Below are 17472 nucleotides of genomic sequence, written 5' to 3'. Positions count from 1 at the left end.
CTCTTCAAAAGACTTGAATTCTTTACTCAGGTTCAGAGCTCAGCCAAGCATTCATAATGGGATTCCATTGCACAACTGTGTTAACAAACTCTCTAGTGCTGAATGCATTAAAGTATTTTGAACTAGTGGAGCCGAAAGCCATCTGCTTCAAGAAAAGATTAAATCACACGGAAAATTGACATATTAAAATCGTAATCTCGCACAGGGTCTCACTCTATGCGGACAATTTACTGCTTTAAATCACAGACCCGTTGGGGGGGTGGGGGATGGCTGGAATTATGGAGATACTGGAAGAATTTAGGCGGTTTTCAGGCTACAAGTACATGGGAAAGAGCGAGGTGTTTGGGATTCAGCCGCGGGGGCAGGAAAGGAGATGGAGGGAGTTATCTTTAAAGGTGGTGGGGAGGAGCTTTAGGTATCTGGGGATCCAGGTGGCTAAGGATTGGGGACAGCTCCACAAGTTAAATCTGGGCAAAATGGTCGATCAGATGAAAAGGGATTTCCGCAGGTGGGACATGCTTCCGCTGACACTGGCAGGGAGGGTCAGATGGTGAAGATGACAGTCCTCCCAAGACTGCTGTTTTTTTTTCAATGTCTCCTGATATTTGTCCGGAAGGCCTTTTTTAAGGAAAATGAATGCGGCAATCTTGGGTTTTGTGTGGACTGAGAAAACTCCGAGGGTGAAGAAGGCATTCCTGGAACAGGGCCGTGGGGAGGAGGGCTTGGCCCTCCTGGGTTTTATTAATTATTACTGGGCAGCCAACTTATTGATAGTAAGGAAGTGGATAGTGGGGGAGGGATCGGTTTGGAGCGAGTAGAGGCGGCATCCTGTAAGGTTACGAGTTTGGAGGCTTTATTGACGGTGCCCCTGCCATTCCCGCTGGCTTGTACTCCACAAGCCCAGTGGTAGTAGCAGCCCTGAGGGTGTGGGGACAATGGAGACAACACATGAGATTGGAGGGAGCGTCAGTGTGGTCACCAATCTGTGACAATCATCATTTTGTCCCAGGGAGGGGCTAGATGGGGCTTTAGGAGGTGGCAGCAGACAGGGATTGAGAGATTTGGGGATCTCTTCATTCAGGAGGGTTTCCCGAGCCTGGAGGCAATAGAGTTGCCGGGTGGGAACGGCGGGACCTGCAGGTACAGGACCTGCTTGGAGGCAGGTTCCAAGCTTTCCTCGCCTCCCCGATGGGACTACAGGATAAGGTGATGTAAAAAACGGGAGTTGGGGAAGGGAGGGTCTTGGAGATATATAAGGAGTTGATGGAGTGGGAAGGTGTCCCTATCGAGGAGGTGAAGAGGAAGTGGGAAGAGGAGTAGGGAGGACAGTTGGAAATTGAATTATGGGAGAAGGCTTTGAAGAGAGTTAATTCATCCTCGTCTTGTGCCAGACTTAGCCTGATCCAGTTCAAGGTGGTTCATACATGACGGTAGCCTGGATGAGCAGATTTTTTGAGGATGTGGAGGATAGGTGCGGACGCTGTGGAGGAAGCCCGGCGAATCATGTGCATATGTTCTGGCCGTGCCTGAAGTTGAGGGGATCCTGGCAGGGATTTCTGGACGTTATGTCAGAGGTCCTGGAAGGGAAGGTGACTGAGTCCAGAATTGGCAATATTTGGGGTATCGGAAGATCCGGGTGCCCAGTGGGAGAGGGAGGCCAATGTTCTGGACTTCTCCTTAGTGGCCCGGAGATTCGGAACCCCCAAAGTCAGGAGTGTGGGTCAGCGACATGGCGGGGTTTCTCAGGCTGGAAAAGATTAAGTTTGCCTTGAGAGGATCAATTCGGTTCGCCCAGAGGTGGCTGCCGTTCATCGACTTCTTCAAGGAAAATTGAACGTCAGCAGTAAGGGGGGGATGGGGAAAAGGGGGGGGGGTGTGGAATGGGAGGCATGGTAGTGTAAGACAAGGACTGGGAACTTAGTACACGGGTCATTAGGAAATAGGGTGGGGGTAGTGGGGACATTGTTTTTTGTTTTTTTGCGTATGTCAGCCCGCGTGGTTGTTTAAGGACTGTTAAAGTGTTAAACTGTAAACTGCGAAAATTACAAATGCTTCAATAAAATATTTTCTAAAAAAATATCGTTATCTCCATTTTCTTGGTTGCAGTGAAGCATCATATTCACTGGATAAAATATTCCAATGCATCTGAAGACTTTCAGAATGCTGGTCAATTTAATGGCCAGTTGCCTCTGGAAACTAATCCCTATCATTAATCACTTTATTACAGAGTGAACTAAGGGACAAATGCCTGCGTCTTACACGAGAGCTCAGGATCACGAGATTGCCAAAGCTGTGGACACTCGGTTAGTGGGCAGAAGAGCTCAGCAGTACAGCTCAATTCATGGCTGGTGATGATTAGGGCCAATTCTAACGTCCATCATCCTGAAGTCTTTCCACGTGCTCTGCTCTCTCTTCTGACTGGACAAGGACAGGGACCCTCACTGTTAAAGCTCGTGATGTGGGGTTGGGAGCAACTGCCTATAGTCCCAACATTGCGGGAGAATGAACTACTGCACATATCTGACTCCTGTCTGGGTGAAGGCAGCTCGCTTACTCTCAGCAACCAGGGTGATATCAGGGTGATGTCACGTGCACAGTTTAATCTCTCCTGATCTACGTTTCCCTTAGTTATGTGTGTCCTTGAGGCTTCTGTGCACACTTTTCATAAGGGTCCAATCACTCGGTTACATGTGCAAGAAAGAACACATTGTCAATACTGTGTTGCGACGGTGACCCTGAACATTATGGTGGACATTCTCATTACCGAGGAGAAACTGGTATGACAGATGTGTTCTGTCACTCTGAGGGAATGCCAACCAATGTTTTGGCAGCCTTGCAGAGAGTTGATGGAGGAGGGTCTGGAATGAGAATCCAGCCTTTCTGTAGTATAGTTGTCTCAGCGGCACAACAGGAAGAAATCTATGGGAGACATAGAGAGATTACCATAATTTGAGATGATTTTTATTTACAGAGGTGGGTGCTTGCTTCCGGGTGGCCGCTCGCTACAAGTGTCTTACAGCTGTGCCCATGCTGTGCTACTAGACCTTCTTAGCCTTTCTAACCCTGCCACTACATCTCGGTGTATCCCCAGGTTCCACAGCAGAGGTGGAGGGAGCCTGTAGTCTGCCACAGCCTGTTGTCTGTGTTCAGCTTGGCAAATGTCCTCTGGAAGATCAAAACCTGGAGGACCACAGCCTGCTTTCTGGGTGCAGCTGTGTGGCAATGCCACCTTCCTTGGTCTGTGGAGCTGGATATGATTCGTTCACAGGAAGAGGCGAGTTGGATGGATGGATTGGACACTCCCAAAGTCTCCTGGGTGGATGTCCCCTGGCTTTGCAGCAGCTGCGCCTCCTCTCTGTTAGTGTTCAAGGGCCTCTGGATTTCTTCTTGGGATAGATGGGCAGCTGGAGTGAGCTCAGGAAGCCCAGCTATCCTCTAGTGATGGCACTCATGAATGCCCACAGGTTCCTCCACCATGGAGTGCATGTCCTGCATCATTGAATTCATGCCCTCTAACAGTGCAGCACAGAACTCTTGCACCAAGGTCTCTACTTCGGTTGCCACCCTCACAGTGCTGACCTGCATTGGCGCGTCAGCACAATCTCATCGGTCAGAAGGAATCATCTATTCCGTCTTTCAATCCAAGGAGTGCAGCTAACATCCCTTCCTGATGTTCACGACTTTGTCCTGGTAGCTCTAGCAACTGAGGCATGACCTAGTTCAGAGGCACATCATCCGACTAGTGCTCAGCAGATTCCTGGCCTCCAGCAGTCCTCTGAGTGCCAGCACAGTAGGACATACCTGCCTACAACTTCTGTGGATCAACGAGAGGGACCCCGAGACACGAAGTCCCACGAGGTGTGTGTATCTGCTTTAGTGGAGGGTGTGGGTGAAAGCTGTGAAACCTCTTCAATCGTAACGCTTGAGAATTCAATCTTGTTGGTCTCTGAAGTGGACTATTGTGCCTGGCTGGTGGAGGTATTGGGCTGCTCCCTTGATGCACCTGCAAAAGAGATTACATTAATTAATGGTTGGGGAATAACAAAGAGATAGGACAGTGTTAGCTTGGTATGATGAATGATGGGTTTCTGGGTTCTCATTTGGTTTCTTGGCGCCACTTTCTGCGCAGCGCAGGAGTTGTCATCTTCCACCCAACCAGCTGGAGTGCTCTGTCTCATACGGAGAGAGGACTTTAAACTTGGCCATACCTCCATTTGCCTGGACCTTTTTGTGTAAGCAGTGTGAGCAGACTGCATACTAGGTCAGAAGGTAAGGATGTCTGGCATGTGTGGTTGTTGATTGGGAGTAGGGAGTAATGAGGTGACAAGGCACAGGGGAGATGAAGATGTGTGTGGGAGAGCGAGTGGTGGTTTTCCATGAGCTGGCAGTGAGTGGTCTCCCTGTGGATGTGTGATGGGTTTACAAATATGTGAGTCGAGGGTGATGGGAAGAGTCATCCCGGCAGAATGGAGATCGTTCATCCTCTTCCTGCACTCGATGCCCGTCCTCCTCTGCAGGAAGCTGATACTTACCAGCACAGCTATAGCCTCCTATTTGGGGTTGGTGACCTTGGTTGAGGGTCTCCCTTCTGTACATAGGTACAGGATGTGCTGATGCTCCTCCACTGCATCCAGCAGTCTGCCAAAGGATCTCTGTGAATTGAAGTGCCGACTTCTTCTCTGCCGACCTCTGCGTTGTACCATGATCAAGTGGCGAGGGAAGGCTGGGGTAACCTTTAAATAATGCGTCCCAATTATTGAAGTGCTCAGCTGATAGCAGGATGGGCGAATCATAGGCTACCTTTCATAGAAGCTGTGAAACCTGTGGAGAATTATTTTTTTCAAAATGACTAAAAATACAGAGCGAAAACCTACCACAGTGGGCCAAATGCTGCTTTTCCTGCCCAAAACCACACTTAGTCAAAAAATGGGAAAATTCCACACTCTATTTTTAATCTCACCCATCTCCATTCTGACATGTAATGATGCATGAAAATTCAGGCCTATGACATTATGCAACTATTGATCTCATGCTCCTACTTGGGAGTGGCGCTGGCAGGAAGCGCAAGTTTAAGGTAGGTTTCCAACACTATACACCTCCTCTGACAGGTGGGAGCAGGCTGGCTCAGTTGTAAGACTATTAAAACCACAGTTTACATCCAATCGTGTGTCTAGTGAATTGATGGTCACATCAATTTATTAGGTTGGTTAAAATGGATTGAAATCCTCTGAAAACAAATACAACTGTGTTTGTTTTCTAAAAAGTAACTTGCAGCAGCATGGATTAGATTTTAAACCAGCCTGGCAGGCTGCCATTTTCCATGGCTGAGGCGCGGCAACCCTTCACACCACTAAGTCAAAATTGACATTTTTAAATGGACATCATCCCCATGAAAAAGCAATTGCAAACCTTTCTTTCCCTTTCCATTTGTTTGTTATGGGCAACTTTATTACATTGACTTGTAACGTTTCAGCACTTGTTCTTGATATGGCTATAAAATAGTGCCTCTTGGTTAGGATTAGTTAAACAGAACATCACCTTATAATTAGAGCTCGGCTGTTCTGGGATGACTTCAGTCTAATGGAAAAATGGAACTCTCTTCCCCAAAAAGCTGTGGACTTTGGGTTAATTGAAATATTCAAGACTGCTGCGGATCTGGGGACAGTAGAGGAGGTACAAAAAGTTGGAGGGAGCGTCGGTCTGGACCCCGATATGCAACAACCACAGGTTTGTCCCGGGTAGGATGGATGGTGGGTTCCAGAGCTGGCAGAGGGCAGTCATCAGAAGGATGGGAGATAGAACATAGAACAGTACAGCACAGAACAGGCCCTTCGGCCCTCGATGTTGTGCCGAGCAATGGTTACCCTACTCAAACCCATGTATCCACCCTATACCCGTAACCCAACAACCCCCCCTTAACCTGACCTTTTAGGACACTACGGGCAATTTAGCATGGCCAATCCACCTAACCCGCACATCTTTGGACTGCTCATAGACGGAAGCTTTTCCAGTTTGAAGGCGCTAGAGGAAAAATTTAATCTGCCGCCATGAAATGCCTTTAGATATCTCCAAGTACGAGCCTTCCTGAAAAAACAGGTAGTGGCCTTTCCTACGCTGCCACCACTGAGGATACAGGACAGGGTGGTCTCCGGCACCTGGGTGGGGGAGGGAAAGGTGTCGGATATCTACCAGGAACTACAGGAGGCGGAGGAAGCTCAAGGGCAAGTGGGAGGAGGAGCTAGGTAAGGAGTTGGAAGCGGGAATGTGGGCAGAGGTCCTGGGCAGGGTTAATTCCTCCTCATCATGTTGCAGGCTCAGTCTAATTCAATTTAAGATGGTCCACCAGGCACACATGGAAGCAGCGAGAATGAGCACGTTTTTTGGGGTAGAAGACAGTTGTATGAGGTGCAAAGGCAGCCCTGCAAACCATGTCCACTTGTTTTGGGCATGCCCGGAGCTTAGAGAGTTCTGGCAACGGTTCGTGAGGGAAATGTCCAAGGTGCTTAACACACGGGTGGTGCCGAGTCCAGAGATAGCGATCTTTGGAGTGTCAGAAGACCCGGGAGTTTAGGGGGCGAAAGAGGCCGACATCTTGACCTTTGCCTCTCTAGTAGACCGGAGACTGATTTTATTAATGTGGAGGGACTCGAAGCCCCCGAGTGTAGAGACTTGGGTTAACGACATGGCTGGTTTTCTCAGCCTCAAGAAAATAAAGTTTGCCTTAAGGGGGTCTACGCTAGGGTTCTCTCGGAGGTGGCAGCCGTTCGTCGACTTTCACGGGGAAAATTAAAATGTCAGCAGCAATCCGTAGGGGGGGTGGGGGGTGAGTGCTTCATTGAGATGGTGTGGGACAGGGGTGGGCAAACTTTTCCGTGCAAGGGCCACATTCAGAAATTCACAATTCACAAAGGGCCGCATAGTATATTAAGTAAAATAATTACTTCACCCGGTTATGATTCTGGGCGCCTCATATAGAACATAGAACAGTACAGCACAGAACAGGCCCTTCGGCCCTCGACGTTGTGCCGAGCAATGATCACCCTACTCAAGTCAACGTATCCACCCTATACCAGTAAGTAACCCAACAGCCCCCCCCCATTAACCTTAAAAAAAATTTAAAAAAAAAAAAAAAAAAAAATTTTTAAAAAAAATTTTTTTTTTTTTTTTTAATGACTTGGTGGGCCGCAGAAATACCTTTGGCGGGCCGCATGCGGCCCGCGGGCCGTAGTTTGCCCACCCCTGGTGTGGGAAGACTGGGTCGCGTGTGGTAATGTCTATTTATTTGTTATTGTATATTCTCTTTTTACACTATGTTAATGTTCACTCTAGTTTGTTTTGTTATTATTGTTACTACTATTTTATTATGAAAAATTCTGCAAAACCTTAATAAAAATACTTTAAAAAAAAATATTCAAGACTGAGATTAACAGATTTGTTCGGTATAGGATGGGGAACCTGGACAGGAAAATTGAATTAAGATACAGATCTGGCATGATCTAACTGAATGGTGGGTTCTCAGAGTTGAATAGCCCACTTGTTTCTATGGCCAGAATTTTCCGGCCCCTCCCCCACAGTGGGATATTATGGTCCCATGGATTCTGAATGAGATTTAAATTGCTCGCCACATCCGTTGGGGGATGGAGGTGGGCATAAAATCCTGACCAATGTTTCTGAAGAAACCCCTTTAAACATCCTTTTACTCAGTGAGAATCAGGAAACTCCATGATACATTTACAGTCACTGCATGATCAAGGTGAAAGGTTACCAAGAACTTCGGAAAATTTGTTCTCCTGACAATGACATTGGTTTAATTCTAACCTCCAAATTGAACAATTAGTTCTCCCTATTCTGCTCCACATTTGCGTCGCTCTGCTGTTTTGCTGCTGCATAACAGTCGTGCCATTTGTCATTTTTGCATTTACGTTACAGAGGAGTGCATGTTCTGCAGTGGTGAGAATTATCGTGGGAAAATTTCACAAACGAAGGATGGTGTCACATGTCAGCGCTGGGATTCACAAATAACTCATGTTCATGGATACAACCCACACGTGTAAGTAGCAGAATGAGTCAAATAATTGACTGTCTGTATTTTCAATTTTAGTTCTTTGATTTTTTTGGTATCATCATTTGGCATAAAAATCCTCACATCAAACTGAATGAAGGACGTAAATATCTGTTGAAAATTAATTAAGGTCTACTAATTAACCTTTTGGCAATTTCAACACTTGAGAGGGCTGGGATTGAAGAGCACAATGAAAATGTGGGTAGACGAGGTTCATTTAACCAAAAGTGATGGGCTTCTTGGGCCTAATGATTGTGTTGACTGTTGATTTTTTCCCAAAAGTTCATAGGGGTAAAAGTTTCCATTTCTTCCTCCTAAACAGGTTTGCACTTCACTTCTTCATTCGTCAATTCCTCTTCGATCCTGACCAGGGCCCCAGTCCGTCCACCAACCCCCACCCCACTCTTGGGAAGGTCAGTCCGTCCAGGAATTGCCTCATCCACGGCGGTCCCCCGGGTGGTTCCGAAGTGTACAGCTTCCTATAAAGGCCCGAAAGACCTTGTTCAGCCCTGCTGAATCACCCACTAGATTACCTTCCCCATCCACTACCCTCCCTATTTCCCTAGCCGCCTCCCTCTTCCTCAGTTGCTGCGCAAGCATTCTTCTGGCCTTCTCCCCATGCTCATAAATCGCGCCTTTTGCCTTTCTAAGCTGCTCTACAGCCTTGCCTGTAGTCAGCACACCAAACTCGGCCTGCAACCTCTGTCGTTTCCTGAGTAACTCTGGCCTCGGAGATTCCACGTAACTCCTGTCCGTCCGTAGAATTTCCTTAACCAGCCGGTCCGTCTCTGCCCTATCAGTCTTGTCCCTGTACGGCCAGATTGAAATCAGCTCCCCTCTCACCACTGCCTTCAGCGCCTCCCAGAGCACCGCTGCCGAGACTTCTCCAGTATCGTTCACCTGCAGGTAATTCTGCATGCATTTCCTCAGCCTCTCACACACTGCTTCGTCCGCAAGTAGTCCAACTTCCAGCCTCCATGGTGGGCACTGAAAGCTGTCCTTACAAAACTGCAGGTCTACCCAGTGCGGAGTATGGTCCGATATGGCAATTGCCGAATATTCTGCCCTCACCATTCCGGCCAGCAGGTCCCTACTCACCACAAAGTAGTCAATTCAGGAATACACCTTGTGGACGTGGGAGTAATACGAGAACTCCCTCGCCGTCGGCTGTCTAAATCTCCACGGACCTGCACCCCCCATTTGCTCCACGAACCCTCTCAGTTCCTTTGCCATCGCTGGCAACCTGCCCGTTCTTGAGCATGACCGGTCCAGGCTCGGGTCCACGACTGTATTAAAGTCCCCGCCCATGATCAACTTACGTGAGTCCAAGTTGGGGATCTTCCCTAGCATCCTCCTAATAAAATCCACATCGTCCCAATTAGGGGCATCCACACTGACCAGGACTACTCTCACCCCTTCGAGCTTACCCCTCAGCATAACGAACCTGCCACTCCCATCCACGACTGTGCCCTCCGCCTCACATTTTACCCTTTTATTAATCAGGATCGCAACCTCCCTCGTTTTAGAATCAAGCCCCGAATGAAAGACCTGACTGACCCAGCCCTTCCTTAACCTAACCTGGTCTGCCACTTTCAATGTGTGTCTCCTGCAACAAGACTATGTCCGCCTTCAGAACCCGCAGATGCGTAAACACACGCGCCCTCTTCATTGGCCTGTTTAACCCTCTAACATTCCAGGTGATCAGCCTGGTTGAGGGGCACTTCGCCCAACCCCTTTGCCGATCAGCCATCCCTTTTCCTTGGCCAGCCCCCCAGCCATGTATTGCGCTTCCTCTGGTCCGCCTCCTGACCGGCTCCACCCCTGACCTCCTCACTGTTACCATGCCCAGTTTCCATCCCTGTCAGCAGAACAACTCCCCCCCTACCAACACTATCCTATCACCTAACCCCTGCTCTAATCTAACTATATGGACACCCCCCATCTTGGCTTCCGTTGACTAGCTGCACTCAGCTAGCCTGGGGCTCCCAGCCTCGGCACCAGCCCGTCTCCCATCCATTGTTCCCAGTCACCCCTCGCCCCCAACCCCTCCACACCACTTCCCCAGATCAGCCCTACTTAGGCAAATACTCTCCAAGTCATAAACAATCCCCACAATAGCACAATTCAAGTTAAACAAGAAAAGAAAGTGATAAGAAATAACAGGCACTCTTCAGTCCTAGCCATACAGACACAGAAAAAGATTGCACAAAGTTCTCCTGAAGCATCCATTTTAACCCAACCCTTTTAACTGTTTTCTTTATTCATTCCCCCACAGCCAAACTCCAACTAAGCAAAGAGCCCAAACAGGAAAAATTCAGGAAAACCACGCAAAAACAAGAAAAAAAAAGATACATCCCAAAACGGGAGAGACACCACATATACTTAAAAGCTCTAACATGAGTCCAAATGTCCTCAGCTCAGGGCCAGCCCTTGCTTCTTAACGAAGTCCATTGCCTCTTCAGGTTCCTCAAAATAGTGGTGCTGACCCTTATACGTAACCCACAGTCGCGCCGGAAAAAGCAGCCCAAATTTCACCTTGTTTTTATACAGTATCTACTTCACCTGCCTGTAGCCTCCCCTCCTCCTGGCCACCCCCGCACTCAAATCTTGGTACACACACAGGGTGGTATTGTCCCAAATACAGCTTTGTGTGCTCTTTGCAGCACCCGTTCCTTGTCCAGGTACCTGTGAAAGCGTATCACCATCGCTCGTGGGGGACCCCCTTGTCGTGGCTGCCTCACCTGCACTCTGTGTGCCCTGTCCACCCACCGGCAGGCGCGGGAACACCTCGTTCCCCAGCAACTTCTGAAACATACCCTCCAAAAATGCGGCAGCGTCTAGCCCCTCTGCCCCCTCCGGGAGGCCCACGATTCTCACGTTCTGCCGGCGAGATCTATTGTCCAGGTCCTCCAGCCTTTCCAGAAGCACTTTTTGCTGGTCCCTCAGCCTCCGAATCTCCACATCTGCCACCGTTGAAAGTCAGCCTGCTCCTCCACTGACTTCACCAACTTCTCAGCCTGATCATCCAGCCTTTTTCCCATCCGATCAATCGACTTCTGAAGAGGCTCCAAGTTGTCACGCTTCAAAGCCAAAAAGCCCTCCTGCATAGTCTGCAGCAGCTGCTCTATTGTAGGCTGGGCTGTCGGCTCCTTGCTCGGAACACCAGCCATGCTGGTCTCTCTCACAGCCTCCACTGTGCCCTTACTCGACCACTTCTTCCGCTGTTTACGGTCCCTCCGGCTTCTTAGGTACATACAATTTTGTATGGGTCCTGTGCCTGAGTACTATTGCTTTCCAGTTCCACGCTCAAAAGCGCAAAAAAGTCAGGGGAAAAGGTCCAAAAATCCGACCGAAACAGGAGCCACCAAATGTGCGACCTACTCCCTCATAGCCGCCACCGGAAGTCCAGTGGTCACATTGGCGCCAGCCATGTGCAGACCCGACCTACCAGATAGTGTATCCCTGGCCACCCCCCCAGCCCTCGCAGAACCCCCCCCACCCCGGCCAGCAGCACGGCTCCCGCCTGATTGTGGCAGCATGGACAGTCTGCATCCGCCACACCGGGTACCCGATCGCTGAGACCACACGTCAATCGTGCGGTTGGGAACTCGGCGCATCGGGGTCGAGCTTCGTGTGATGGCCTTAAGGTGACGCTCTATGGCCATCCCAACGGTATGCAACGTGCGACATGATGATGCCATTTCGGAGGGGCAGAACACATAAAACCTGCGTCAAACAGGCTCCGCCCCCGACTTCGGCATCGGAAGGATTCTCCGCCTGATTGGCGATTATGAAATCGGGCGTCGGGAACGGTGAATCCTGCCCATAGTCTCCCAAATGGAGAATTGCACTCACAGTCCCTTTTAGCACAGCCATACTTCTCTTCCCCAGGAGCATCTACTTTTCTTTTGCCAAACAGAAAACAAAACATTTGTGCAGAGTTCAGCTTACTCCAAAACCCATTACCAGTTTGCTAACTGTATCTTGCAGCAGAAATTCTTTGTGCCCGCATCTGTGTGTTGATTACTTTCTACTTCCAGCTCTCCTCCTGTTTCAAGGTCAAAGCTCCTTCAGTCTCATGGACCAGTATTTCTTATATATAAAAAAAATCAATTTATCCTTTTATAATTGACTCCACAATAATTAATCTTAATAAGAGCTTTTCAACGATTTCAATCATAGTCTGCTAGTTCACAGGTCAGAACAATGTACATTCTTGGAAATAAGGAATGCTTATTGAATTGGTTCTTACTCATTAGAGATACTATTATGTGAGGACTTTACTCAAAAGCAGAGCTGCAATTGCAAAGCAGGCAAACCATCTCATCTTATGTGTATGTACTGATGCTGAGTATCGTTTTACATTAGCTGTGTCAAACTGTTTCACTGCATGGTCACCTTTTAAACATTCTCATGCTTGTAATCAAATTCCTCCATGGTCTCACCTCTCCCTTTCTCCGTTACCTCCTCTAACTCTCCAAGATCTCTGTCCTCCAATTCTATTATTTCCTTATTTCCATCTTGTATTGGCAGCCTTGCCTTTGGATTCTAAGCTGTAGAATTCCTACCTAAACCTTTTTACCTTTCTGACCTCCTTTAAGATGCTCTGTAAATCCTACCATTTTGACCAAACTTTTGGTTACATGTACTAATACTCCATTGCCTTGTGGCTGTGTCAATTTTTTTCTGATAACACTTTGGGACATTTTCCTATGTTAAGAGCCCTGCATAAAATCCAAGTTGTGGTTGTTGTCCCTGAGCTGCACTTGAAAGAAATTTTTGTAAACATCGTTTTCTTGATTATACTGTGCAAGGCTCACAGTCACATCAATGTTCAATATCAAAGTTTCTTCGCCAGAAGTAAAAATAAGGACCTTCAGTTTTCCAGATAAATATCTCGAGGAGAACTACTGTCGGAATCCAGATGGGGAACCTCGGCCGTGGTGTTTCACAACTGACTCCAACAAACGATGGGCTTTCTGCAGTATTCCACGGTGTGGTACGTTTCTCTGTTTCTTCATACATGCCCTTTAGGATCTGAGTCATACAGTGAATTAGCACACTGCCATTTCACTTTTCAGACTTAGTTATTTGACCCGAGCTAGTGTAATGAGTGAAAGTCTTCTTCTCTTGACTTCACTTGCTTCACATTGACTGCAATACTTTTCTTTTTTTTTAACCCCATAACAAAATAACAATCCCAACCCCCATCAACACACTAACCACCTGCTCACCCCCTACTGCGTTTCCGTGAGCTAGCCCGCACAGCAAGCCTGGTAGTCTCCGCCCAGGGCGCCTAGCATCCTTCCCCTCACTGATTCCCCTCCCCTCCCAACCATCCTCCCACTGCAAACTTTACAATCCCCACCAACCCCGATCAAGAACAAAACAAACCCAGAACAGCCCAAGGGCCCCACACCCAGTGGAAAAGTGGTTCATACAAACTGCAAAAATAGCAAAATAGAAAACAGGAACATCCCCTCCAGAATTCAATGTCCTCCTTCCCCTGCCAGTCCATTATCTCTAACAAATTCTATCACCTCCTCTGGTTACCCAAAGTAGAGTTCCTGGCCTTCATATGTTACCCACAAGCGCACTGGGTATAAATGCAAACTTCACCCCTTTCTTAATGAGGCCGTCTTCACCCTGTCGAAGTTCGCCCTCCTTTTGGCCAGCTCGCACCCAGGTCCTGACAGATGCACAGCTCACTGCCTTCCCAAGTGCACCTCATCTGCCTGCCCCACCTCAAAATCCGCACCTTATCCACCATCGCCTTCAGCGGCTCGTTCCCTTCTGGCTTCCTCATCAGCGCCTTGTGCGCCCGATTCACCTCCAGGAGCCAAGCAAATGCTCCTTCAACAAGTAGATTCTCGAACATCCGCGCTACATATGCGCCGGTGTCTGCTCCCTCACTGCCCTCCGGCATGGCCCACGATTCTAACGTTCTGCCTGTGCGATCTATTCTCCAGGTCCTCCACCTTGTCCTGCAGCTTACTTTGTGATCTCGCATTAAGCCCATCTCCACAACCATCGAGGCAAGTTGCTCCTTGTGCTTCCCCACCGCCTCTTCCACCTTCTGGATCGCTTGGTCTGGGTCTCTAACCTCATCTCCAGACGATCGAGCCCGGCCTTTATCGGGTCCAGCACCCTGGCCAGGTCCTCCAAGTTCTCCTTCCTCTGCTGGGCAAATTACTCATGGAGGAAGTCCACTAGCTGGTCTGTCGACCATTGGATGGGCAAGATCGAACCCTGACCCTCCGTCATCTTCCCCCTGTCGCAGGCACCACAGCAGCTTTTGACCGTTGTTCTCTTCTTTTCCACCCACTTCTGGTCCATGAATCCATACACCAGTGGGATACTCTCTTTTTCCACCCCTCCTGCACCTTTTACAATCTCTCAGCTCCGCCATTAGCCGGGGAAAAGGTCCAAAACATCCACCACGAGCTGGAACCACTAAATGTGCGACCACTCACACCGTGGCCGCCACCAGAAGTCCTCCATTGACTGCAATACTGAATGAAGGAAGAGCTGCACAGGCAAATCTGTCAAAAAGACCATCATGTATATATATCATATGTTTAAAACTCTTGACCGTATTTCCTCTCCTCTGAAACCCTGTCTCAGTCAATATGAGAGCTATTGACTCCTCTCTCCTCTCCTCAGACACTACTTGCTCTATTAACTCTTTCCATCAAATCCTGGGCGGGATTCTCCGACCCAGCGTGGGGTCGGAGAATCGCCGGGGGGGGGGGGGGGGGAATCATGCGACGCCGCTCCGATGCCAGTCTGCCGATTCTCCGCGGTAGTGATCAGGCGGTGGGGTGCCCTGCGTGCGTGTGGGAGTGTGAAGGAGGCCTGCCCCCCCCCCCCCCCCCCCCCGACAGTGAGTTGGGGCTTGGCGGGTTCAGAGGTCGTGTTGGGGGCTCAAAGAGATGGGGCCATCATTTAAAAATGGCAACCCAATCTCTCCCTGCACTGAGGAGTTTCAGTGAACGAGACTCCTTAATGCAGGAAACAGGACTCAGTGCTGCCTCGGTTGCGTGTTCCCCCTGAGGCCCCGTATATAACTGGAGTCACGTCAGATAGTGTTGCATTTCTCAGCACTGCGAGCTCCGGGAAACACGCAGCTAAACACGCTCGCTGAGGAACATAATTCCCATTCGGTTAAATCGCATCCGACGTGTCAGTCCGGATGGATGATGACATTGCAGGGCCAATTAATGTCAATGAGGATACCCTCTGTATGTGGCACTACCACCGTGTTAAATAGGGATAGATTTTGAAAAGTTATAGCATCTTAAAACTGGGCTTCATGAGGCACTGTGGACTATCAACATCATCAGAATTGTATTCAACCACAATCGGTAATAAAGTGGCACAGTGGTGCAATGGTTGGCACTGCTGCCTCACAGTGCTGAGGTCCCATGTTCGATCCCGGCCCCGAGTCACTGTCCATGTGGAGTTCCCACATTCTCCCTGTGTCTGCATGCGTCTCACCCCCACAACCCAAAGATGTGCAGGGTACGTGGATTGGCCACGCTAAATTGCCCCTTAATTGTAATCCCTCTCCTCATTCTTCTATGAAAAAAAAGATTTGGATACTCGAAGTGTATTAAAAAAAAAAACACAATCTGTAACTTCATACATCAGCATAACCCCACTTTTACCATTACCACCAAGACAGTGGATCACCCCTGGTTTGATGACAAATGCAGGAGAGCATCCCAGGAACAGCACGAGGAAAACCTAAAACTGAGGTGTCAACCTTGTGAAGCGACAACTCAGGGCTACTCGCATGCCCAACAGTGTAAGCAACAAGTGATAGACAGAGCTAAATTATCCCACAATCAACAGGTCAGATCTAGGAGCTGCAGTTCTGCTACATCCAGTCGTGAATGGTGGTGGACAATTAAATAATCACTAGGGGAGGAAGCTCCACAAATATCCTCATCTGCAGTGATGGGGGAACTCAGCACATCAGTGCAAAAGATAACGCTTAATCTTCAGCCAGAAATGGTGAGTTGGTGGTCCATCTTGGCCTCCTCCAGAGGTCCCTTCAATCAATTTGATTCACTCCCAAGAAATGGCAAAGGACACTGGATACTGCAACGGTCTTAACAATATTCTGGCAATAACACTGAAGACTTGTGCTCCAAAAGATGCTGCGCCCTAAGCCAAGCTGTTCCAGACCAGCTGCAATACAGGCATCTCTCCTGCAATGTGGAAAATTGCCCACGTATTTCCTGTACACAAAAACAGGAAAAATTCAACGTGTTCAATTACCATTCCATCAGTCTAATCTCAATCATCAGTAAGGTGATGGGGGCACCGGGGTTTGAAGGTCATCAACAGTGCTATCAAACGACACTTGCTTAGAATAATCTTCCTTCCTTCAATTTCCTTCCATCATAAGGTCAGAGTGGGGATGTTCTCTGATGATTGCACAATGCTTATCACCATTCTCAACTCCTCAGATACTGAAGCAGTCAATGTCCAAATGCAGCAAGACCCGAACAATATCCCAGGCTTGGGCTGACAAGGGGCAAGTAACATTCTTGCCACACAAATTCCAGGCAATGACCATCTACAACAAGAGAGAATCTAATTATCAACCTTTGACTTTCAATAGCTTTAGTATCGCTGAATCCCCAGAAACAACATCCTGGGGGTTATCATTGACCAGAAAGTGAACTGGACTAACCATATAAATACTGTGGCTTCAAGGGCACGTCAGAGGCTGATAACCCACCGCCTCACTCCTCAAAGCCAATCCACCATCAATAAGACACAAGTTAGGAGTGTGGTGGAATACTCTCCATTTGCCCAGATGAGTGCAGCTCCAGCAACACTTAAGAAGCTTGATACCATCCAGGGAAAAACAGCTCACTTGATTGGAACCCCATCCACAAACATTGATTCCCTCCACCACCGATATACTGAGACATCTGCAAGATACACTCCAGGAACTCACCAAGGCTCCTTAGACAGTCTTCCAAATCCATGACTACCAGCATCTAAAAGGTTAAGAGCAACAAATGAATGGGAATACCACCACCTTGAAGTTCTCCAAGGCACACAATATCTTGGCTCAGAACTATATCACCCTATTTTTGCTGTAATTTGGTCAAAATCCAGTTACTTTCTCCCTAACAGCACAGTGGGTGTACCTACACCACTTGTCTACAGCAGTTCAAGATGGCAGCTCACCACTACCTTTTCAAGGGCAATTAGAGATGGGCAATACATTCTGGCCTTACTAGCAATGCCAGTATCGTATAAATGAAAACAAAAAACAATTACCACTCCTTTTGTCTTTGGCTCCATTACACCACTGTCAATTTTTCCCCACTGCCTTTTAACCTATCCCTGATCTTGGGTAGGATTTTCCAGTCTCCGACACCGAAATCAGG

The 17472-nt window shown here is 48.4% G+C and overlaps 1 protein-coding gene across 1 annotated transcript in view; it reads left to right on the top strand.

The window, feature by feature from the left end:
* plg (plasminogen) overlaps positions 1-17472 on the top strand; it is a 244612-nt gene that overhangs the window by 63434 nt on the left and 163706 nt on the right. Inside the window, exons 6-7 of the mRNA XM_038803356.1 lie at positions 7930-8050; positions 12943-13061. Coding sequence (XP_038659284.1) covers positions 7930-8050; positions 12943-13061 — 240 coding nt within the window. The remainder of the gene's footprint in view (positions 1-7929; positions 8051-12942; positions 13062-17472) is intronic.

Source organism: Scyliorhinus canicula, chromosome 1, assembly GCF_902713615.1.
Source record: "Scyliorhinus canicula chromosome 1, sScyCan1.1, whole genome shotgun sequence".
In the NCBI taxonomy this organism is placed as follows: domain Eukaryota; kingdom Metazoa; phylum Chordata; class Chondrichthyes; order Carcharhiniformes; family Scyliorhinidae; genus Scyliorhinus; species Scyliorhinus canicula.
This window is presented reverse-complemented; position numbering and strand designations above follow the sequence as displayed.